This window comes from Microcaecilia unicolor, chromosome 1 (assembly GCF_901765095.1).
Source record: "Microcaecilia unicolor chromosome 1, aMicUni1.1, whole genome shotgun sequence".
NCBI classification, from domain to species: domain Eukaryota; kingdom Metazoa; phylum Chordata; class Amphibia; order Gymnophiona; family Siphonopidae; genus Microcaecilia; species Microcaecilia unicolor.
Window position 1 is genome coordinate 131,716,697 of NC_044031.1, and position 24,381 is coordinate 131,741,077.

At 47.4% G+C, this 24,381-nt stretch overlaps 1 protein-coding gene across 3 annotated transcripts in view; it reads right to left on the reverse strand.

Moving 5' to 3' along the window:
• Nucleotides 1–24,381, reverse strand: part of CDK6 (cyclin dependent kinase 6) — a 319,355-nt gene that overhangs the window by 58,260 nt on the left and 236,714 nt on the right. For all 3 annotated transcript variants that reach the window (XM_030200353.1, XM_030200368.1, XM_030200362.1), the window contains one exon: nucleotides 10,693–10,802. In XM_030200353.1, coding sequence (XP_030056213.1) covers nucleotides 10,693–10,802 — 110 coding nt within the window. The remainder of the gene's footprint in view (nucleotides 1–10,692; nucleotides 10,803–24,381) is intronic.

A 24,381-nucleotide genomic window follows, 5' to 3' on the forward strand; every position in this document is an offset into this window, starting at 1 on the left:
CTCGAAGTTCTCCTGAACAGGAACTGAAGAATAAACTGGAACCTGAAATATAACCAGAACAAAAAAACAATACAGATATCTGGGAGGGACTATGGATTGATCTGCTATGATTAATGGAAAGAAAATTATCAGGTATGATACATAATTTTACCTTCCATTTCATCAAGCAGATCAATCCATAGACTGGTGGGATGTACCGAAGCAGTACTCACCCAGGGCGGGACATGGAAATCCCTGAACGCAACACTGAAGCTCCAAACTGGGCCTCGGCCCGAGCAGCCACATACAAGCGGTAATGTCGCGAGAAGGTATGAGCCGACGCCCAAGTTGCCGCTCTACAAATCTCTTCCAAGGAGATGGATCTGGACTCTGCCATCGATGCCGCTAGTGCTCTAGTAGAGTGGGCCTTCAGCTGAATAGGCGGAAGCTTCCCTGCAGCCACATAAGCTGCCGCAATCGTCTCCTTGACCCAACGTGCCACAGTAGGTTTAGATGCCTGCAGACCCTTACGAGGGCCTGCGAACAGCACGAACAGGTGATCCAACTTCCGGAAGTCATTGGTCCTTTCCAAGTATCTGATGATGACTCGTCTCACATCCAGACATTTTAGAGCAGGGTACTCCTTTGGGTAATCCTCCCTGCGAAAGGAGGGGAGACAGAGCTGCTGACTCACATGGAAGCGAGAAACAACCTTGGGTAGAAAGGAAGGCACTGGGCGAATCGACACTCCTGCCTCAGTGAACCGCAGGAACGGCTCTCGGTATGAGAGTGCCTGGATCTCAGAGACTCTCCTGGCTGACATGATGACTACCAAAAAGACCGCTTTCAACGTCAGGTCCTTCAGCGATGCCCTCGACAAGGGCTCAAAGGGCGGCTTCTGCAAGGCCCGAAACACCAGATTGAGATTCCACATAGGCACTATCGAGTGCAGAGGCGGGCGCAGGTGATTAACTCCTTTGAGAAAGCGCACCACATCTGGCTGCGACGCCAGGGAAGCACCCTTCAGGCGGCTCCTGAAGCAAGCTAGAGCCGCCACCTGGACTTTCAGGGAACTGAGTGAAAGGCCCTTCTCCAGACCCTCTTGCAGGAACGCCAACACTGAAGATATTGGTGCAGTGGAGGGCGATAGAGAGCCTGTCTTGCACCACGATGCAAAGGCACGCCAAATCCTGGCATAAGTAGTAGAAGTAGAGCGCTTCCTCACTCTCAGCATAGTGGCGATGACCTTGTCTGAGAAGCCCTTCTTCCTCAGCTGCTTCCGCTCAAGAGCCAGGCCGTAAGACCAAAGGAGGAGGAATCCTCCATCACCACGGGACCCTGATGCAAGAGGCCCCGCTCCGCTGGCAGCCTCAGAGGGCCGTCCACTGCGAGCCTGATTAAATCCGCATACCAGGGACGTCTGGGCCAATCCGGACCCACCAGGATCACCCGGCCCGGATGCTTTGCCACCCAGCCTAGAACTCTGCCCATCATAGGCCAGGGCGGGAACACGTAGAGAAGCTCCTGTGTTGGCCACTGCTGGAGAAGAGCATCGACTCCCAGAGATCGAGGGTCCCGTCCTCTGCTGAAGAACCGCGGCACTTGGCAATTGGCCGAGGACGCCATCAGATCCAGGCTCGGTGGGCCCCAGCGCCTCGTGATGTCCAAGAATGCCCGAGCCGACAGCTGCCACTCTCTGGGATCCAGAGTATGGCGACTGAGAAAGTCCGCCTTGATATTCATGACTCCCGCAATGTGGGCCGCCGACAGCTGTTCCAGATTCGCTTCCGCCCACAGGCATAGCTTCATGGCCTCCTTGGCTAGAGGACTGCTCCTGGTACCTTCCTGGCGATTGACATAGGCCACTGCCGTGGCATTGTCGGACAGGACCCGTACTGGCCTAAGCACCAGGACCGGGAGAAACCCCCGAAGCGCCAACCAAATGGCTTGGAGTTCCAGGAGGTTGATAGACTGTTTCGCCTCTGCAGGCGACCAGAGGCCTTGAGCTGTCCTCCCCAGGCAGTGGGCTCCCCAGCCTGTCAAGCAGGCGTCCGTCGTGATGACCACCCACTCTGGGATCGTGAGGGGCATTCCTGTGGACAGCTTGTCTGGCCTCAGCCACCAACCCAGCGCCTTGCGCACCGTTGGATCCAAAGGAAGGCGTACAGCGTAATCCTCCGATACTGGAGTCCACCGCCACAGCAGGGAGTGCTGTAGGGGTCTCATATGGGCCCTGGCCCAGGGCACTACTTCCATCGTGGCCGTCATAGAGCCCAAGAGCTGCACATAGTTCCAAGCTCGAAGGGAGGAGGCTGTTAGGAACTGATCCACCTGGGCCCGAAGCTTGCCGCTCCGGCTGTCCGGCAGGAACACTCTGCCCACTAGGGTGTCGAATCGAACTCCCAAGTACTCCAGGGACTGAGTCGGGCGCAGCTGACTTTTCTCCCAGTTGATGACCCATCCCAGGGAGCTCAGAAGGGCAATCACCCTGTCCGTGGCCTTCCCACACTCTGCATAAGAGGGGGCTCGGATCAACCAAGTCGTCCAGATAGGGATGGACTTGTACTCCTTCCTTGCGGAGGAAAGCCGCGATGACCACCATCACTTTGGAGAAGGTCCACGGAGCAGTGGCCAACCCGAAAGGGAGGGCTCTGAACTGGAAGTGTCGGCCCAGGACTGCGAAGCGCAGGAAGCGCTGGTGAGGAGGCCAGATGGGGATATGTAAGTAAGCTTCCTTGATGTCCAAGGATGCCAGGAATTCTCCCTTCTTCACCGCAGCTATTACGGAGCGGAGAATCTCCATCCGGAAGTGTGGAACCTTCAAGGCCCGATTGACTCCCTTGAGGTCGAGAATAGGCCGAGCAGAACCTTCTTTCTTTGGCACCACAAAGTAAATGGAGTAACTCCCCTTGCCAAGTTGATCTACTGGCACCGGGACCACCGCGCCCAGGCGGATCAGGTTGTTCAAAGTCTGCTGCACGGCAGCTGCTTTGACCTGGGACTTGCAGGGAGAGTTTACAAACCCGTCTCTCAAGGGCCAGCAGAACTCCAGCTTGTAGCCGTCCCTGATGACTTCCAGAACCCAAGCATCTGAAGTTACCCTGGTCCACTCGCCCAGGAATGAGGACAACCTTCCTCCTATCTGCACTGGGCCATGGACCAGGTCCCCGTCTTTGGGTACACGACCCTGGGGGGGGGGGGGGGGGCCGGAGGACGAAGCTCCGGGTCGGCGGTCCCTGCGAAAGGAATGCTGCTTGGGGGAGAAGTTCCATTTGAAGGAAGAGGAGGCAGAGGAGGCCGACTTGCCCGGGCGATACCAACGGGCTTTCTGGAACCGGCCCTTGGAGGAAACAGGGCGAGCACCGCTGGCCCGAGCCCTGACCTCCGGCAACCTCTTGCCTTTGGACGTGCCGAGCTCCATCACGATCTTGTCCAGCTCGTCCCCAAAGAGCAGCTTGCCTTTAAAAGGCAACTTGGCTAGGCGAGATTTAGAGGCATGGTCAGCCGACCAATGCTTAAGCCAGAGCCACCGCTGCGCCGAGACCGTCTGGGCCATACCTTTGGCCGAGGCTCTCAAAACATCATACAGCAAGTCTGCCAAGTAGGCCAAGCCCGACGCCAGGGTCGGCCATTCTGCCCTCCAGGATGGGTCCGAGGGGGAAGACCGCTGCAGAACAGTCAGGCACGCCCTAGCCACATAGGAGCCGCAAACCAAGGCTTGCAGATTCAGGGCGGCCGCTTCAAAGGACGACTTTAAGGCCGCCTCCATTCTCCTGTCCTGAGCGTCCTTTAGGGCAGTGCCACCTTCCACCGGCAGCGCCGTTTTCTTAGTCACGGCAGTGATTAAAGAATCTACCGTGGGCCAGATAAAGGCTTCCCATTCCCCCTCAGGTAGGGGGTACAGACGGGACATAGCCCTGGCTACTTTCAGGCTCGCTTCAGGGGCATCCCATTGTGCCGAAATTAAGTTTTGCATGGCCTCATGAACGTGGAAGGTTCTAGGCGGGCGCTTTGTTCCCAGCATAATGGCGGAGCCAGTAGCGGCTAAGAACGGGCCTTCCTCCGGAGAGGCAATCTTCAAAATGCTCATGGCCTGCTCTAGCAGGTTAGGCAAATCATCCGAGCAAAAAAGGCGCGCTGCAGAGGGGTCATCCACTCCATCCGAGCGAGGGTCAGTCTCTTCCATAGAGTCTGCAAAGGATCTCTGGGAGAACTCAGACACGCTGCCGTCATCCACATCAGAGGAGACCGAGTCCCCTAGGGGCTGAAAATCCACCCGAGGGCGTTTGAGCACAGAGGCCTCATCACCCTTATCAGACAGGGGAGCAGGGGCAGCGTTCTGCACAAGAAAGGCCTGATGCAGCAGCAAAATGAACTCAGGGGAGAAACCCCCTAGCCTGTGCATTTCTGCAGCTTGTGCCGCGGCCCTAGAGGCGCCCTCAACCTGCGATCCCAAGATCGGGGGAGAGGCGCGTTGCGCGTCCAAAATGGCGTCCGGCGTGAAACTCCGAGAAGTAGCCACGCGGGAAGAATGGCGCTTTAATTTCGCCGACTTCTTACCATCGCCCCAATCAAGGGCGACCAAGTTATTAATGTCTCCCACCTCGAGGGCGGCCCAAGAAGAAGCCGTCCGAGCCACGTGACCGGTCACAACCGGGAGGGCGGCCAGCAGGGGATGGGCGCCTAAAGCGGGAAAAACCGCCGCACTGGAGGAGAAACTTGGAAATTCTCCTGACTCCGAAAGGGTGTCCAAAAAGGGCGACTCTGCCTTCGGGCCCCCCGCTTCCCCGCTAGGCGTGCGAGCGCGTTCCGGGGAGCGTCTTTTCGCTCCCTTGCCATCCGAGGCCATAGCCACGTGGAGACCGTTCGGGGAACCCCCTGCCCATTAGTAAAAGGTAAAATTACCTGATTCTCGCTCCGAGCTGCAACGATTTGGAGTCCCAGTGAGTAGCTGCAAAAAGGACGTCTTTCTCTCAAGGACATCTATTTTTCTTTTTTTTTTTTTTTTTTTTTAACGGAGCCACTGGGAGGGGGGAGAAAAGGAGGGACCTGGTACCACCAGGTTTGCACTTGCTCACAAAGAGCCCTCAACCCCAGGTACTCAACAAAACCTAAGCAATTAGGCTTGGAGACCTAGCCAGAGCTGCTGCTGTGTGACCACACACCTGCTGAGATAGAGAACATACTGAGGAGTTTCCGGCAGCACATGACCACATATAGGGAGGCAAAAGATTGCTCTCTATCTCCACCTGCTGGTAGATGGACACAACCCACCAGTCTATGGATTGATCTGCTTGATGAAATGGAATGATTTATTTACCGCCTTTTTGAAAGAATTCACTCAAGGCAGTGTACAGCAAGAATAAGTCAAACATAAGCAATAAACAATTACAGCAATAAAAATATTCAAACAACAATACAAAGTATGGCATAATATGCTACATTATAATGCCAACATAATACACAATAAATATATGCGCATAGACTTAAGCACTATTCTGCAAATATAAGAATGTCTGACATAGTGATTATCTGACAAGTAGGCATAGACATGGGCAGAGTCTGGGTGGGGCATGGGCTGGACTCACATGTGCGTAACTGATAGAATACTATAAGTTACATGCATATCTCTGGCACTTACGCGAGCAATTATAATCAGCTTTATGCCTGGCAAAAGCATTCACACCTAATCGCATAGGTGTGCACATACCCAGTTACACTAGTATTCTATAAAGGAAAGTAGAAGCCTATTCTATAGGCTCCCAATAAGCGCCCTCTAGGCACCTATATATAGGTGCACTGTTATAGAATTACCCTTGTAGTGGGCAATGAATAGCAGACATGTATATTGCATGAAAAGTTTATACTGTAAATGTCATATTATGGACTGTGAAACACTTTAAATGATTGTCCAAGAAGGTGCAAAATAGGTGTGAAAAATAAAAAAAATACAGGGGTCAATATTCAGCTGGCAGCGGTCAGTGTTTTGCCTACTGCTGCCGGCACTATTCCCGGATATTCAATGCAGGGCCATGTCCAGGCTTTGGCACTGAATATCTGTTTTAAGTTGTGCCGGCTAACACATGGCTGGTTGACAATATTCAGAACTTAACTGGCCATGGGTTGCTGCATAAAGATAGGATTGACTTTTATGGGGTCCCATTTATACGGTTACCCTGGCTTCTTAAGTGCTCAATATCCAATTCAATATCCCGGCGCGATATCACTTATGCATGCTAAATAGTGCCTAAATAACTATTAATTTATTCAGAAACCTCAGTAGATGACTTTTCACATAAGGAACGTAGCCTTATGTCTCATCAATTTTCATCTGTTTCCACAATATTGTTTTCAATTTTTATTATTATTAATTTTTTTCCAAAATTATTAGGTTAAAATAATTGAAAGCTCAAGAATTGAATATATATTACCCTCGCTTTTGAAAAAGATTCTTTCGGACATATTTAAGATTTAGGGGCCCTTTTACAAAGGCACATTAGTGGAGTGCAGGAGTGGCCTAGTGGTTAGGGTGGTGGACTTTGGTCCTGAGGAACTGAGTTCAATTCTCACTTCAAGCACAGGCAGCTCCTTGTGACTCTGGGCAAGTCACTTAACCCTCCACTGCCCCATGTAAGCTGCATTGAGCCTGCCATGAGTGGGAAAACGTGGGGTACAAATAAAAAAAAAAAAGGCACATTAGCACTATGCATGTGCAGCGTGCGCCTAAACAAGACTACCACCAGACTACCATGCCCCCTAGTGGTAATTTTAGATTTGGAGTGCGCCCATAATGCTTGGATTATTTTTTTTCCCCAAGGGTGTTGTTTCCGGCGATAATTGGCAGTTGGCGCGCGCCAACCAGTCACCGTGCGTGTAGCATGTAAGCCTTCTTCCGCTAGATCAATGGGTGGTGTTAAGGGCTCAGGCTGGTTTTGGATGCGTGCCGGTTTCAGTTTTACAGCATGCCCTTTTCCCATCCCACTAAAAAAAGCCCTTTTTTGAAGATGCGGTAAAAACTGGACCAGCACATGCCCAATACACGTGCCTACACTACCGCAGGCCACGTTTTACCATGGCTTTGTAAAAGGACCCCTAAGTGCTGAATATTGGCACTTAAGCGACCAAGAGCAGATTCTGCCTCCAGAATGACCCCAACATGGCCAGCTTTCACTTTGGTGCTAACTGCTAATTTTCAGTGAAGATAACTACTTAAGGGGCCCTTTTACTAAGCTGTGTAAGCGTCTACATGCACCCAATGCGCGCCAAAATGGAGTTACTGCACGGCTACCACGTGGTTTTCCAGTAAATTCATTTTTGCCGCGCGTCCGATACGTCCAGCTGAAAAATAATTTTTATATTTTTGGCAGCGAATATCAGATGAACGCTAAGAGGCTCATTTTCAAAGCACTTAGCCTCCCAAAGTTCCATAGAAACCTATGGAACTTAGCCTCCCAAACTGCTTTGAAAATATGCCTCTAAGTGGCATTTGGTGCGCATAGGTCATTACCACCTGGTTACCACATGAGACTTTACCGCTAGGTCAATAGCTGGCAGTAAAGTCTCAGACCCAAAATGGACATGCGGCAATTTTCATTGTCAGCAAAAACTTTTAAAACATTTTTTTACAGATGTGCAGAAAAATGATTCTGTGTGCATCCAAAATCCACGTCTACACTACTGCAGGCCATTTTTCAGCGCACCTCTGTAAAAGGACCCCTATGTGCTGCTGAAAGTTAGTGGATAGCACTGAACAAGCAATTTAACCAGTCAGTAGCCATTCTGGCCGGTTAAATCATTTTGGATATTGACCAGACAATTTCTGAATTTGAGCAGACAAACACACTCATAAAATGATACCAAATGAGCAATTTCAACCTTTCAGTGCACAATAGGTAAAGAAAACAGAAATGGAAAAGTAGATTATGCCAGACAGAAAATATTCCTAGAGCTAAAAATATGTAATATGAAGATGGAGGCAAATATGGTTTCAGAATTTCCAACATCATGGAGTAAGCACAGTGGATTCTCTCATATGGCAAAGTTAAGGTAAAAGCTACAGATTACAATAGGAACAGAAAACAAGCAGACCAGGTGGAGAATCCAGTCTTTATCTGCAAAACCATAGGTTGTATTGGACACTATGAGGGGCATTTTCGAACGGGGCCGGCCTTCTCCAAGGGCGCCCATGTCTGAGGACGGCACCACGAAGGGGCGGGGTCAACTGTATTTTCTAACGAGATGGGTGGCCATCTTTCGTTTCGATAATACGGTTGGGGCCGGCCAAATGTCAGAGATGGCCGGGTTTGAGACGGACGGCCTTGGTTTTTGCTGATAATGGAAACCGAGGCCGGCCATCACAAACCCGGCCAAATCCAAGGTATTTGGTCATGGGAGGAGCCAGCATTTGTAGTGCATTGGTCCCCCTGACATACCAGGACACCAACCGCGCACCCTAGGGGGCACTTCTAAAAAACTCCAAAAAACATTAAAACAGCTCCCAGGTGCATAGCTCCCTTACCTTAGGAGCTGAGCCCCCCAAATCCCCCCCACAACCCACTCCCTACAACTCTACACCATTACCATAGCCCTTAAGGGTGAAGGGGGGCACCTACATGTGGGCACAGTGGGTTTTGGGAGGGGGTTGGAGGGCTCCCATTTACCACCACAAGTGCAACAGGTGGGGGGGGGGGGGAAATGGGCCTGGGTCCACCTGCCTGAAGTGCACTGCACCCACTAAAAACTGCTCCAGGGACCTGCATACTGTTGACAGGGAGCTGGGTATGACATTTCAGGCTGTAATACAGGCTGGCAAAAAAAGTTTTTAAAGTTGTTTTTTTTTAGGGTGGGAGGGGGTTAGTGATCACTGGGGGAGTCAGGGGAGGTCATCCCCGATTTCCTCCGGTGGTCATCTGGTCAGTTCGGGCACTTTTTTGGGACTTGGACCTGAAAAAAAGGGACCAAGTAGGCCAAATGCTCGTCAGGGCCGGCTTTCTTTTTTTCATTATCGGGTGAAGCCGGCCATCTCGTACCACGCCCCCGCCCTGCCTTCTGTACCCTGCCGACACGCCCCCTTGAAGTTTGGCTGGCTCCGTGACGGACTGCAGTTGAGGCCGGCCAAAATCGGCTTTCAATTATGCCGATTTCGCCGGCCTTGAGAGAAGGCCGGCCATCTCCCGATTTGTGTCGGAAGATGGCCGGCCTTCTCTTTCGAAAATAAGCTGGTATATATTCCTTCCTATCTTCGATCCCTATGTACCTGAATATACTAACCTTACCTGACCCTAATATCAAATTGTATTTGTTTCCATACTGGACTTGGCGATCGCCTTTACGGTATTATTTAAGCCACATTGCGCCTGCAAATAGGTGGGAAAATGTGGGATACAAATGTAACAATAAATAAATCATATTCTAAGTTTTTATGATGGATATGCTCTCTGGGGCTCTATTCTGTAAACCAAAAGAAAACCATACCTACGTTAATCTGCATGGAACAGACCAATGTAACTTCTTGTAGGCCACATTGAGACTAATATTTAAAAAGATTTTTTGGTTAAATTTAGAATATTAGTAGCACCTTTTCTAAAATTGCTACTTGTATGTGCATGCTGATTTACATGTGTAAATCCACTACTTACCTGTGTAACACTTCTCACATCACCTTCTCTATATTTTAAACATGTGAAACCTGATTTTGCAAAGATCATCTAAGCACGTAAAGAGAGCCCAACTATGGACCTTCACAATTTGCAGAATATTTTAGAAAAGGGAAATGATATACCACCTTTCTGTGGATTTTGCAACTACATTCAAAGTGGTTTATATAGTATATATAGGTACTTATTTGTACCTTGGGAAATGGAGAGTTAAGTGACTTGCCCAGAGTCACAAGGAGCTGCAGTGAGAATTGAACCCAGTTCCCCAATATCAAAGGGTGCTGCACTAACCACTAGGCTACTCCTCCATTCCCTGAATGTAGCAACATTTGTAAAATACTTATAAGGCTATGAGAAACACAAGTGTAGTTGACAGCATGTACAGGGAAACAGTAATTTTACAATGAAACACAGTCACAAAAAAAGAGAAGTATTGTTTGGACTTTGAACATGTAAGTAGTGGCACTTTTGAGAAGCGAGTAAAAACACAGCTTTGGTGGGGAGGGGCAGGAGGGCCATCAGAACACAGGCCCCCTGGCTCTCTTGCGGAGGGGAGTAAGTTCACACATTTTTGTTTGATCTTAATTCAATGCTTTCGATTGTGAATGTAAAGCTGACACCTGAAAGTGGTTATATTTCGGGGGGGGGGGGGGGGGGGGGGGGGGGGTTAAAGCACTTGAACATATGGTGTCAATTGGTAGAAGGGAAGAGATGGGGGGAAAGGGTTGTTGAATAATGTTAGCTAATAGTACAAAAAGGGGGGGGGGGATAAAGTTAAAAGATTAATGGAGATGAGTAATATCGTACAATTCCCATACTTAATGTGTGTTGATTGATTGTAGTGATATTTACAGTATATAAACACCATTTTTGTGCTTCATTAATAAAAACTGTTGAAACCTAAAACACAGCTTTGGTACTGAATGTATACCTCTGCCCACAAGAATACCTGAGAGGGGGATTGCTTCAGCAGATTTTACTACAGAAAAAAAATATTTTTGAAGGGTAAAATATGGTCATACAAAATTCAGAAACAATTTTAAATGTTTTTTCTTACTTTCGACGAAACATTTCTGCAAATATGCATCCAACACTCCACAGATCGACTGGTGTTGCATAGCTGGATTGAAGCAAAACCTCGGGGGCTCTATACCATAAAGTGACGACCTACAACATTAGAAAAGCTCTTGTCAGGGAAATTAGTTACAGCGCCTACAGATGGCAAGGCTATCTCCAAGTTTCATTTTCAATGCAATAAACACGACTTATGCTTTCAACTGACCAATAAGTAGAGAGGTGTGGTAGCCATGTTAGTCCACTCTTAAAGGTTATCAATAGAAATCAAACAAAATAAAACATGGAAAAGAAAATAAGATGATACCTTTTTTATTGGACATAACTTAATACATTTCTTGATTAGCTTTCGAAGGTTGCCCTTCTTCATCAGATCGGAAATAAGCAAATGTGGTAGCTGATAGTATATATAAGAGAAACATCAAAGCATTACTTTGACAGTCTGACAGGGTGGGAGGGTGGGGGTATGCATGGGGACATCAAAGCATTTCATTGATATTCTAACAGGTTGGGTGTTGGTAGGTGAGAGGAGGATAATTAACAGAGAAATAAACAGAGAAATACAACTTTATGGTTTAAAATGGGTTAGAAAACCCAGATCCTTATTAAGGATAATAAACAGAGAATAAACATAGAAATACAACGTTATGGTTTATAATGGGTTAGGAAACCCAGGTCCTTATTCAGTCCTGTCTGTAGGGTGTTAAAATATTCAATCATTCTTATTTCAAAGGTTTTACGTTCCTGTATTGTTTTAAAATTACCTTTCAGTATCCTTACTGTGAAATCACTGGTGCAGTGTTCTGGTCTTGTAAAGTGTTGGCCCACAGGCCGGTGCCAGTCAAGCCCCCACCCCTGTGGGCCAACACTTTACAAGACCAGAACACTGCACCAGTGATTTCACAGTAAGGATACTGAAAGGTAAATTTAAAACAATACAGGAACGTAAAACCTTTGAAATAAGAATGATTGAATATTTTAACACCCAACAGACAGGACTGAATAAGGACCTGGGTTTCCTAACCCATTATAAACCATAAAGTTGTATTTCTCTGTTTATTATCCTTAATAAGGATCTGGGTTTTCTAACCCATTTTAAACCATAAAGTTGTATTTCTCTGTTTATTTCTCTGTTAATTATCCTCCTCTCACCTACCAACACCCAACCTGTTAGAATATCAATGAAATACTTTGATGTCCCCATGCATACCCCCACCCTCCCACCCTGTCAGTCTGTCAAAGTAATGCTTTGATGTTTCTCTTATATATACTATCAGCTACCACATTTGCTTATTTCCGATCTGACAAAGAAGGGCAACCTTCGAAAGCTAATCAAGAAATGTATTAAGTTATGTCCAATAAAAAAGGTATCATCTTATTTTCTTTTCCATGTTTTATTTTGTTTGATTTCTATTGATAACTGACCAATAATAACTACACAAATTTATTTACTTAAAACAAATATATTTCTGATCAGGCAACAATAAAACATCCAACATTAATATAGTCAATAAATAATGCAAACTTTATTCTCCTTTATCAAAATAAGTTTGTTTTCTGTGATATTTCTTATGAAGTCAATTTCAGCAGAACATCTGTGGAATAATTTGAAACTTCCAATCATATATTCAGTGGTGTCATATGTTTAGTGAGCACCACTGAATATAAGGTATGTTTAGGTATTCTATAATACATATAGGACTAGATTCAGTAAATGGTGCCCATATTTGGGCACCGAAAAGCATGTGCACTGAGCGCTATTCTATAAACAACACTCTGAGATGGGCGCCATTGATAGAATAGTGCGTAGTGCAGGGTTTCTGTGCCAAACTTTGGGCACAAGGATTTACATCAACTAAAACCTAATGTGAATCCTTGTGTATAAATTAGGAATGGATCCCCCAAATTCTATAATACTGCGTGCATCTTTAGTAAATGGCTCTGACTCGCCCATGCGCCTTTTCAGTTACATGCATCTTTATAGAATAGCACTTAGGAAGATGTGTGCACAAATCCAAATTGTTGTCAATTAGTGCCAATAATTGATTGCTAGTACCCAATTATTGACACGAATTGGCTTTTTACTTAATTAAATTGTGCATGCAAATTTGAGTGCTATATTTGAGTGCTATATATAGAATCCGGGGGCTAAAATATGTATAAGCATCAAACACTGGCGCTTCTGCATGTAAGGCACATACTTATATATATTTAACTTGTATGTTTGGCTTGCCTACCCAGTTTATAGCTAGATTTTCTGTATGTGTGCCAAATGTATTATCAATTCCTACAGTAAGTGAATCCCCTCCCCTTTCACTCTATGTATAATGCCACACATATAGGAGGCAATTCTGTAGGTGGGCACCATGTGGTAGGAGCCTAGGTTCGGTAGGTGACTAACGGCCTTATTTTCGAAAGTGATGGGCGCCCATATTTTGACCCAAATCGGGAGATGAGTGTCCATCTCGCAAAGGCGCCCAAATCGGTATAATCGAAAGCCAATTTTGGGCGTCTTTAACTGCACTCCATCGCAGGAACGAACAAAGTTGACGGGGGCGTGTTGGAGGCGTGGTGAAGGCAGGACTCGGGCGTGTTTATCGGCTGAGGAGAGATGGACGCCTTCGGCCGATAATCGAAAAAAAAGGGCGGCGGAAGCGAGAATTTGGGTTGCTTTTGCTGGACCCTTTTTTTTCACGACCCAAGTCCCAAAAAAGTGCCCCAACTGGCCAGATGACCACTGGAGGGAATCGGGGATGACCTCCCCTGACTCCCCCAGTGGTCACTAACCTCCTCCCATCACAGAAAAAGAACTTTAAAAACATTCTAGTCAACTGCATACATATATGAACTAGGGCTGCAGTTTGATTAAAAATTTTAATCGTGATTAATTGCACAATTAAAGGTATTTTATATTTTTTATTTCCCACTGTAGCTCCTTGTGACTCTGGGCAATTCACTTAACCCTCCATTGTCCCAGGTACAAAATAAGTATCTGTATATAATATGTAAACTGCTTTGATTGTAACCACAGAAAAGCAGTATATCAAATCCCATCCCCCTTCCCTTCCCTAAAGGATGCACAATTTGGATCAATAGCTTTGAAAGTCTTTAACATGTTCCGGATTGCCTGAAGCTCCAGAGTTTGATTTGAAGATCAGCTCCTAAGCACACCAGAGTTCCTGGATGTACCCCAAACTGGATGCATATGTGGTTAGAACTTTCTGGGGCAGAGGAATTGGGAATGGGAGACCCAGGGTTAAATTGGTCCAAATCATCCACCAGAGAAGGGACTGGGCCAACTCTGGTGTAACCATGATGACATCCACAAGATTCTCTGTGACCTGACACCACTGGGAAGTAAGGGTCCACTAAGCGGTGGGAGTGACATGCAACATCTGCCCAGCTATGACCTGCTAGCTCTGCTGAACCTGAGCGACAATGGCAATGAAAGCATCTTCCCATACCTGAGGCAGGTACACTCCAGCTTGAACTGTGTCTACCAGGGTTCCAATGTACTCCAATTGCTGTACTAAGAGTACATGGGACTTGGGGTAGTTCACAATAAACCCTAGCTGCTCTACCACTCAAATAGTCCTCTGCATGGATACTTGAGCACCTTCCTTTGATGTGCTCTTGATCAGCCAATCGTCCAAGCAGGGAAACACATGAACTTCCAGTCTGCATAGCAACACTGCGACTACCGCTAGACACTTTGAGGCATATTTTCAAAGCACTTTGGGAGGCTAAGTTCCATAGGTTTCTATGGAACTTTGGGAGGCTAAGTGCTTTGAAAATGAGCCTCACTGTGAATACTCTGGGGGTGGATGCAAGGCCAAACTGAAGGATGCAATATTGATAGTAGTATTTCCCTATTCAAAATCTGAGATACTATCTGTGGCTTGGATGAATCTGGATATAGGTATAAGCATCCTTTTAAATCCAGTTAAAAAATGCTGCACTGTCTGACTACCAATATTCAGTGGCACTTAACTGGGTAGTGCTGCTGAACATGTCTGCTAACTGGCTATTCCATAACCGGCAAGGAGCCAGCACTTAGCCGATTAGTGGAATTTTCAGTCTGCTAACTGGATAAGTGGTTAACTGGGCACCAGTCTGGATACTAGCCGGTGCCTGGTTAACTTCTGGGTCAATGCACATACCCAGATATTCAATGACAAGAATTTGGCATGCCCAGGGCATTGAATATCTGGAGTTAGTTCAGCCCATGGCTGGAAGTAGTTTATAAGTAGCTTACTACTACAGGCTAAACTTACAGCAGCCCTTTGCACTTACAGATTCAGAAAAAGTGCTAAATTTGGGCAGCCCTTTACTAGAAGGATTACGGCAGATATCCCCCTTTCATATTGTGGCCTCTGTATTTGCATAAAGCATGGGCATAGTTTGAGGGGTGAGGGGGGCATTGCCCCCCCACAAATGAGCTACCTTTATCTAAGTTGAAGTCCCTAAAAACCAGCGATGCCAGGCGTCCACCACCCCTGCGATGCCTGGCATTGCTATTCAACACCCCTCCACAATGCCCAATCTGCAGTCCTCCAATCTCCCTGCTGCCGGCAGCCTCAGAAATCAAAACTCACTGCCTTCAGCCTGCCTTGGAAGCCCTTCTCTGATTTTAAACGGGAAATTTCTACTGGAAAAAAAGTATTACTGATGCAGTTCGATATGTCCAGTGCATTTGACATGGTGGACCACGACATCTTACTACATCTATTGGACACCTTAGGCATCGGAGGGAACGTGTTACATTGGTTTCAGGGCTTTCTGTCAACAAGAACATACCAGGTCAAAGGCACTCCAGATCATTCTGCGCCCTGGAAAGCTACTTGTGGGGTCCCCCAAGGTTCGCCTCTTTCACCAATGCTATTCAACATCATGCTGTTTCCCCTTGCAACAGCACTAGCAAAACTAGGCTTGAATCCATTTATCTACGCAGATGATATAACCATCTCTATTCCCTTCCATTCCTCATTGGATGAAATCAAAGATCTGATTGAAGCGAGTTTTTCCATCATGGATCATTGGGCTGAGGTATTTCGGTTTAAGTTAAACAAAGATAAAACTCAGTGTCTGGTGCTCTCGTCCATCCATACCAGATTTTCATCACGCTTGCTTGTCCTTAAAGACCAGACTCTCCCTATTTCAAAGAGCTTAAAACTTCTAGGTGTTGAACTGGACCCTTACCTTCAACTGGATTTGCAAGTGCGAGCGGTCAGCAAGCAGATGTTCTACGCAATGTGGAGACTGCGGCGCATTAGGTTTTGTCTCACCAGAGAGCTCTTCTGCACACTTGTTCACTGGTTAGTTCTCTCTCACCTTGACTACTGCAGCGGGATTTATGCAGGCTGCCAGAAGCAACTACTGCGAAAGTTCCAGACTGCCCAGAACACTGCTGCAAGACTCATCCTGGGCAAATCGCGCATGGTTCCCGCGCAACCTCTACGTCTCAATCTGCACTGGCTCCCAGTTAGAGAGTGAATCGCTTTCAAGCTCTGCACCAGTGGCGTAGCCAAGGGTGGGCCCAGGCCCACCCACTTTGAGCTCAGGCCCATCCAGTAGCAGCACACCTATGATGTGGCTGGCAGGCATTCTTCCCAAGCCCCACCAGCCGAAAACTCCCAACAACTGTCCCTCCTGCATACCTTGTAAACAGATCTTCACCTGCAGCAAGTAGCGACTGATACATGCTGTAGAGCCAACATGAGCATTGTGTATTAGTTGCTGCTCGCTGCCAGTGAAAATCTATTTAAAAGGTATGCGGGGAGGGGGGATATTTGAGAGACCATATGGTATGCAGGCGAGAGAGGGAGAGACCAAGTCACTTGTGGGACAAGGCGGAGTTCTTCTGCCCACCTATCTTGGGCCCAGGCCCACCCAAAATTGGGTGTCTGGCTACGCCCCTGCTCTGCACCTTAACGCCTAAAATTATCTATGGTCTAGCTCCGGAATACATGATTCCTCTAATAGACCTCCCACCTAGAAATGCCATCAACACAGCCCGCACCTATCTCCAACTTCATTATCCGTCTTGCCGGGGTGTCAAATACAAGCTTCTTTTTGCCTCTACTTTTCACTACTCCAGTCCGAAGACTTGGAATGCTTTACCTCTGAACCTAAAATCTCAATCTGATCATCACCTTTTCAAGAAGATGTTGAAAACGTTCCTTTTTGAAAAAACTTACTCCATTAGTAATTCTGCTTATTAATCACCCTAATTGTTGTTAGTGTTCTCTCCTTATTCTGCTGTAAAATTCATGTGTTGTACTTCTCTACTTTTGTAATTCATGTAAGCCACATTGTGCCTGCAATTGTGGGAAACTGTGGGGTATAAATGAACCATAAATAAATAAATAACAATGTCTGTTTGTTCCTGCGTAGTCGGGGAACTGTACAGAAACCAGCTTCCGGGGCAGGCTGAAAGCAGTGAGTTTTTCACTGCTGAGGTACAGTGTTGGCATGGCGGCTGAAAGATTAGAGGACTTCAAGCAGGCCAGGGGTGTGGAGAGTCATACCAAGCCTCACAGAAGTGGAAAGAGAAAGATGCCACTCCCCCAGTTATGGGGAGAGAGAGGGAAGGGAAGGGTAAAAAAGATGCTGCATCATGGCGGGGGGACAGGGAAAAAAGATGCCAGACCCAGGGGGGAGATGGAGAGGAAAGCAAGAACTCAGATGAGCAGAAAGAGAAGAAAAGATGGAGGGGGGTGGGTACAGAGTGACAGATGGGGTGGTTGGGGAGATTAGGAAAGATGCTGGATCTATGGAGCAGCAGATATAGATGCAGTGCCATGGGGAAGGGGAGAGAAGGACAGATGCTGGCCCTGGGTGAGGGTGTAGGAGGAGGGGGAAGCAGCTGGAGGGTGGAGAGAGTGACAAATGCTGAGATGGAGGGGTTGGGGAGATTGGGAAAGACACTAGATCCATGAAGGGGGCGAAAGAAAGAGAGATGCAGTACCATGGCCATAGGGATGGGGAAGGGAAGGGAGAGAGAAGGAGAGATGCTGGCCCTGGGTGGGGATGCAGGAGGAGGAACGGGAAGAAGCTGGATGGTGGGGGAGAGTGACAGATGCTGGAATGAGGGCAGTTGGGGAGATTGGGAAAGATGCTAGATGATAGATCCATGGAGGAGGGGAGAGAGAGAGATGAAGTATCATGAGGAAGGGGAGGGAGGAAAAGAAGGAGGGATGCCCTGGGTGGGGGTGCAGGAGGAAGGGGAAGAAGCTGGACAGGGGGAGGAATGAGGACACAGAGGGGAAGTGCTGGACAGGACACATAGGGGCACAGAGGGAATGATGGTGGACATCGAGAGAGAAGAAAAGTCAAATACAAAGGAGATACTGGAAAGCAGAAGATGGATGGGGTTAGGGGATGTGGATGGAGGGGAATGGAGCACAAGATGGATGGGGCTAGAGGATGTGGGTGGAAGGGAATGGAGTAGAAGATGGATGAGGCTAGGGGAACAGAGCAGATGGATGAGGCTTGGAGATGAGGGTGGAAGGGAATGGAATAGAAGATGGATGAGGCTAGAGGAACAGAGTAGAAGATGAACGAAACTAGAAAGTGTGGATCGGGGGAAAGGAACAGAGTAGAAGATGGATAATACTAGGGGGTGTGGGTGGGGGAAGAGAAACAGAGCAGAAGATAGATAGAGCTAAGGGTTGTGGGTGTGGAATGGAGTAGAAGATAGATGGGACTAAGAGGTGTATTGGAGGAAGGAGATGGGTCTCTGAAGGGGTTGACAGAAGGTGGAAATGGGGTGAACAAGATTGTGGAAGAGAGGCAACAGGACATGGGGTATAGGATAAAAGACAGAAGAATGGCCTTGGAGGCAAAGGAAGGAAGAGACAGAGATGGAGCTGGAACTGATTGGGTGATAAGATGCAGTGAAGGATAGATGAGGGCTAAGAGGGTAAGTACAGCAGATGGGAATGGGGGACTAAGGAAGTGGGTGAAAAATGGGGGGGGGGGGGGTATGAGACTGGTGAATGAGAGCAACAGAAGGGGCAATGGGAGTTCTGGAGAGGAAATGAAAAGGAGATGGGAAAACGCAGTAGGTAGATGAGAAGTGAAATGAAGGGCTAAGGACTACAGGATGACAGAAAGGGAGATAATAAACAGGGGGTCTTTTATTAAGGTGCATTCACGTTTTTAGCGTGTGCTAAAATTGGGCACACGCTAAACGTTAGAGACGCCAATGCATTCCTATGGGCGTCTCTAACGTTTAGCGTGTGCCCAATTTTAGCACACGCTAAAAACGTGAGCACGACTTAGTAAAGGGGATCAAAGAGAAGAGAAAGTGTGGAATAAAATATAAAGCAAAAGATCAGTGCCAGACAGATGTATAAAAGGAAAAGAAGAAGACCAGAAAAGAAAGAAGAAATGGAAAAGCCAACATGGAAAAGAATTTAAAAGACTGACACAAGGGAAGTGGAAGAGACTGGGACCAGCCCAATCAGAAAAATTAAGTGCTCAGACAACAAAGGTATAAAAGAAAAAAATAATTTTATTTAATACATTTTAGGACTGAGATGTGCCTGCTTTGTGAAATGGGGGCAGAATCAGAAAAGCACCAAGGGTCGTCAAGCATGGGATTGTTAAGAGTCCTTTATTGGTCATGGCTCTTGAAAAATTCCAAAACATCAATTGGTACCGTTTTGTGGCGGTATGTCTATGATTCCTCTGATGTCACTTGTCAAAAAGTTCTGGTTCTTAATTGTGTTTGCTGTGATACTATATTTTGGAACTTTTCAAGAGCCCTGACCAATTTGTTTGACCTCTGACTCAGGCATTTCATGCCAAAACATAGCTCATACCCAATGAATGGCTAGTTTTCATCTACTTGCAGTTTAAACACCGGTCCCAAAATGTAACAGATAGAAAATTTAGCTCTATGGGATCAGGTAGATATTCAATAAATAGATTTTTTTGATTTAATCAAACCATAAACACTTCAGGCAAATATTAGTGCTTTCAGGTTTACCCAACTATGGTGACCTCATTGCTCAAGATATATACATGGCAATGTAATTAGCACCAACTTCTTCATCGGCACACCCGATTAATCAGTTTTTAACATATATAGTTTTCTCTCTCCTCTACTTATTGTACTTATCTTTTTATGTCAGACCAAGGGGTTCAGCTGTCCGACATGCATGTTTCGCTTGGATGCGAGCTGTATCAAGTCTCCCTTAGTGCCAGCTCTGCTATAATTTATAATTTACAAAAAGGGGGTGATCATGTCAGGTTCATCAGTAAAGGACTCTTGACTATCCCATGCTTAACGGCCCTTGGTGCTTTTTGATTCTGTGTTCGTGCTGTGTACTTTGACCCTCTCTTTTGCTACTGCTTTGTGAAATGTACATTTTTTTCTATTTTGTGTTTTGCATTTCTTTTTTATGTGATCACATTGTTTATGTTTTTACTAATAAATGTATTTTTATGGGATACTTTGACTGTGGCTGTATATTAGTCTGTTTGGTGTCCCCTTGTCTTTGTGGTGCTGTTCCTTTGTGTTTGTTTCTAATAAAAAGACTGACATCATATTTGAGTGCCCAAGGGAGAAGACAGCACCCTAAAGAAATGGGGCCTGATTCAAACCTTCTTCTCAGACATATACCACCAACAGGGCAACGACTGAAGAATTTGAATTTTAATGGTGCATAAAAGCTCTCTATTCAGAGTATACTGCTCTAGGGTAAAGGGTGGTTGGTCTCACGAGTAAGACAAAGAAATATTTCTTCATAGAGTGGTGAATGAACAGATCAACCTCCTAGTGGGGAAGGCTAAAAGCATAGGACAAAGATATATGATCCTTAGTTGTGGGGAAAGAGAGAGCAGAGCTAGGGATTAAGTAAGGCCAGTGGTACTGTAGTAGGAAGGAGAAATGAGGAGCCAAGATGCACCTCAAGATCAATTGCTGTTCTCATCATTCAGTATCTATGTTACACATCAGTAAGGAAATCATGTATCATGACATTAAAAAAATATATTCTAATACAGAAGTATTCATCCTAAACGTAGCAGGATTTACTTAGGGGCATATTTTCAAAGCACTTACACTTACAAAGTTACATGGTAAACTATAGAACTTTGTAAGTCTAAGTGCTTTGAAAATGAGCCTGTCACCTTAGCAACAGAGTAGATAGGATGAGTTATTTTAGCTCACACAGTAAATGTGTTAAAACAGTTCTCACTCACTAAGTTTTTATTCTCACATGAGTATTAACTACAGATACCACATACCTTGTTTCCAAGGGATCATCTTTAAACAGCATGATATACATTTTAGTCTTGTTATACAGTTTCACACATTTGCCTTTTGCTTGCTGTCTCCATGGGAACCAAGCAAACATTTGCAAACATTTTCTCAGTATTTACAGATAAGGGGAAATAAAATCAGCCTCCTAACATGATATGGTTAACATAATAAAAGTAATTGTACAATGTTTCTTCAGGGTTGCTATTCATTAACTAGCTGAGTTTGGCCAACGAACCCTCTATCTTGTTTCTACTCTCCCTCATGCAACAATTTGGTACTATGTCATTTTTTGATAGATGGGGACTGGCCTCAAATTAATATTTCCATCATTTCTTCTTCCTTCTTTCAGACATTTTATCTTTCTGTTCAAAGTAAATTTAATTTTGGCTAGAACATAAATGCTGCTTTTCTGAATGAAAAATATTTACTTTGAGAAACATAGGGGCCCTTTTACAAAAGCGCATAAGGGCCTACATGCATTCAGTATGCACCAAATCAGCATTACCACCTGGCTACCGCGTGCCCTGGGCAGTAATTCTGAATTTGGCATGCACCGAAAACACGCAGTTTAAAGTATTTTCTATCTTCTACTGTGTGGCGCTTACCTGGCGGTACACAGCAGTAGATGCACGCTGCATGCCTACAACCCAGGTAGCGCATAAGACCTTACCGCTACGTCAATGGGTCAAAAATGGATGCATGCTGGTTTTTATTTTGCCGCACATCCATTTTCCGACATCTTAAAAAAAGGCCCTTTTCCCAGAATGCGGCGAAAACTGGCCCGGCGTGCACCCAAAAGATGCGCTCACACTTTTTGCCACGGCTTAGTAAAAGGGCCCCATAGTTGTTTATGACAAGCTATACCTGTTGTACAACTGCCTTGCGTGAATCTCTTCATAAAGGTGGGTAGTAAATCCCAATAAATAGGTAACGGCACTGGTGTATTAAGAAGGCATGAATATGCTCTATGCCAGTGATGGCGAACCTTTCAGAGACCGAGTGCCCAAACAGCAACCCAAAATCTAATTACTCATCGCGAAGTGCCGGTACTCATTATGGGCGGGGTCACCACATATGACTCCACCCCTATGATAGCTACACCCCCTTACACCAGCCATAGCGCATATAAACAGACATCATTGAAAATATTATACTAGTATAGGAGAAAAAAATAACATGATTTTCTTTCATTATAAATCATTTCTGTAAGTTATTACAGCTCCAGTATACCCAGTGCAAAATAAGACAGCAGATGTAAATTCTCAAATTGGACATATTCCAAACACTAAAATGAAAATAAAATGATTTTTTCTACCTTTGTTGTCTGGTGATTTTGTTTTTCTATCCATATTGGTCCTAGTCGCTGATTCTGCTGCTCTCTATCTGTTCTCTTAACTCCGTTTCCAGGGCTTCCTTTCCATTTATTTCTTTACTTTCCTCCTTTCTTCTTCATTTCTTGCCCTCCATCCATGTCCAGCAACCCTCCTCTCCCCTCCAGCCACCCATGTCCAGCCACCCTCCTCTCTCCCCTGCCCTCCCCTCCAGCCACCCTCCTCTCCCTCCTGCTCTCCCAGCGGCAGGCCTCTCTCCCACCCAGCACCAGGCCACCCACCACCGGCCACCCACCCAGCACCAGGCCTGCCACCCAGCACCAGGCCTCCCTCCCTCCCTCCCACCCAAGCACCAGGCCATGCACCCACCCAGCACTCCCACCCAAGCACCAGGCCTCCCACCCAAGCACCCAGGCCTCTCTCCCTCCCACCCAGCACCAAGCCACCCACCCAGCACCAGACCTGCCACCCAGCACCAGGCCATGCACCCACCCAGCACTCCCACCCAAGCACCAGGCCTCCCACCCAAGCACCGGCCACCCAAGCCTCCCTCCCTCTCACCCAGCACTAGGCCATCCACCCACCCAGCACTCCCACCCAAGCACCAGGACACCCACCCAAGCACCAGGCAGGACACCCACCCAAGCACCAGGTAGCCCTCCGCCCTCCCTCCCTCCCACCCAAGCACCAGGCAGGCCTCCCTCCCACCCAAGCACCCAGCACTCCCACCCAAGCACCAGGCCGCACTCCCTCCCTCCCATCCGGCGTGCACCAGGGCACCCTCCCTCCCACCCAAGCACCAGGCCATGCACCCACCCAGCACTCCCACCCAAGCACCAGGCCACCCAAGCACCCAAGCCTCCCTCCCTCCCACCCAGCACCAGGCCATCCACCCACCCAGCACTCCCACCCAAGCACCAGGACACCCACCCAAGCACCAGGCAGGACACCCACTCAAGCACCAGGCAGCCCTCCGCCCTCCCTCCCTCCCACCCAAGCACCAGGCAGGCCTCCCTCCCACCCAAGCACCCAGCACTCCCACCCAAGCACCAGGCCGCACTCCCTCCCTCCCATCCGGCGTGCACCAGGGCACCCTCCCACCCGGCACCAGCCCGCCATCCCTCCCTCCCTCCGAACCCGAAGAAATTTAAAAGTCTTCCCTTGTCTGAATAGGCAGTGTCAGCATCAGCAGTAGCAGCGAAAAGCGTGCTGCTGTTTGGTGCGTTTTCAGCCTTCCGTCTCTCAAGCTCTCTGGTCCCGCCCTAACAGGAAATGAGGGCGGACCAGAGAGCTTGAGAGACGGAAGGCTGAAGACGCGCCGAACCAGCAGCACGCTTTTCGCTGCTACTGCTGATGCTGACGCCGCCTACTCAGACAAGGGAAGACTTTTAAATTTCTTCCGGTTCGGAGGGAGGGATGGAGGCCGGGCGGGCTGGTGCTGGGTGGAAGGGAGGAATGCTTGACGCCAGGTGGGAGGGAGGGAGGAAGGAATGATTGACGCCGGGTGGGTGGGAGGGCTGAAAGTCTCGGGTGAGGCGACCGGCGGCATGCGTGCCAGCAGAGAGGGCTCCGCGTGCCCTCTCTGGCACACGTGCCATAGGTTCGCCATCACTGCTCTATGCAGTAACTCTATAATAACTTATCAATTCATTCACCCTGGCCTTTTATGGGCTGAAGACAGCAAATATTTGTGGAAATTCAAGTTTTGTTGAACAGCAACTAGCACAGACGAGATGCATTGGATGTAGAAAAAATAGGAAACAATTCAAGATGAGCAGGAAGACCAACTCTGGTAACACTACATTAATGCCCTCTGCTCTGAACATAAACACTCATCCATACTCCAAACCACAGTGGCGTACCAAGGGGGGGCGGTGGGAGCGGTCCGCTCCGGGTGTTGGCGGGTGGGGGGGGGGGGGGGTGCTCCGTCGTCTCCTGCCATCATCCTGCGGTTTTTTTTTAATCCATGCAGCGACGCAGGCAGTGCTTCGTGTCTGCCCTGCTGTGTGCTGTGAAAAAAGAAAATCGCTTCGCTGGCGTCGGGCCTTCCTTTGCTATGTCTCGCCCTCTT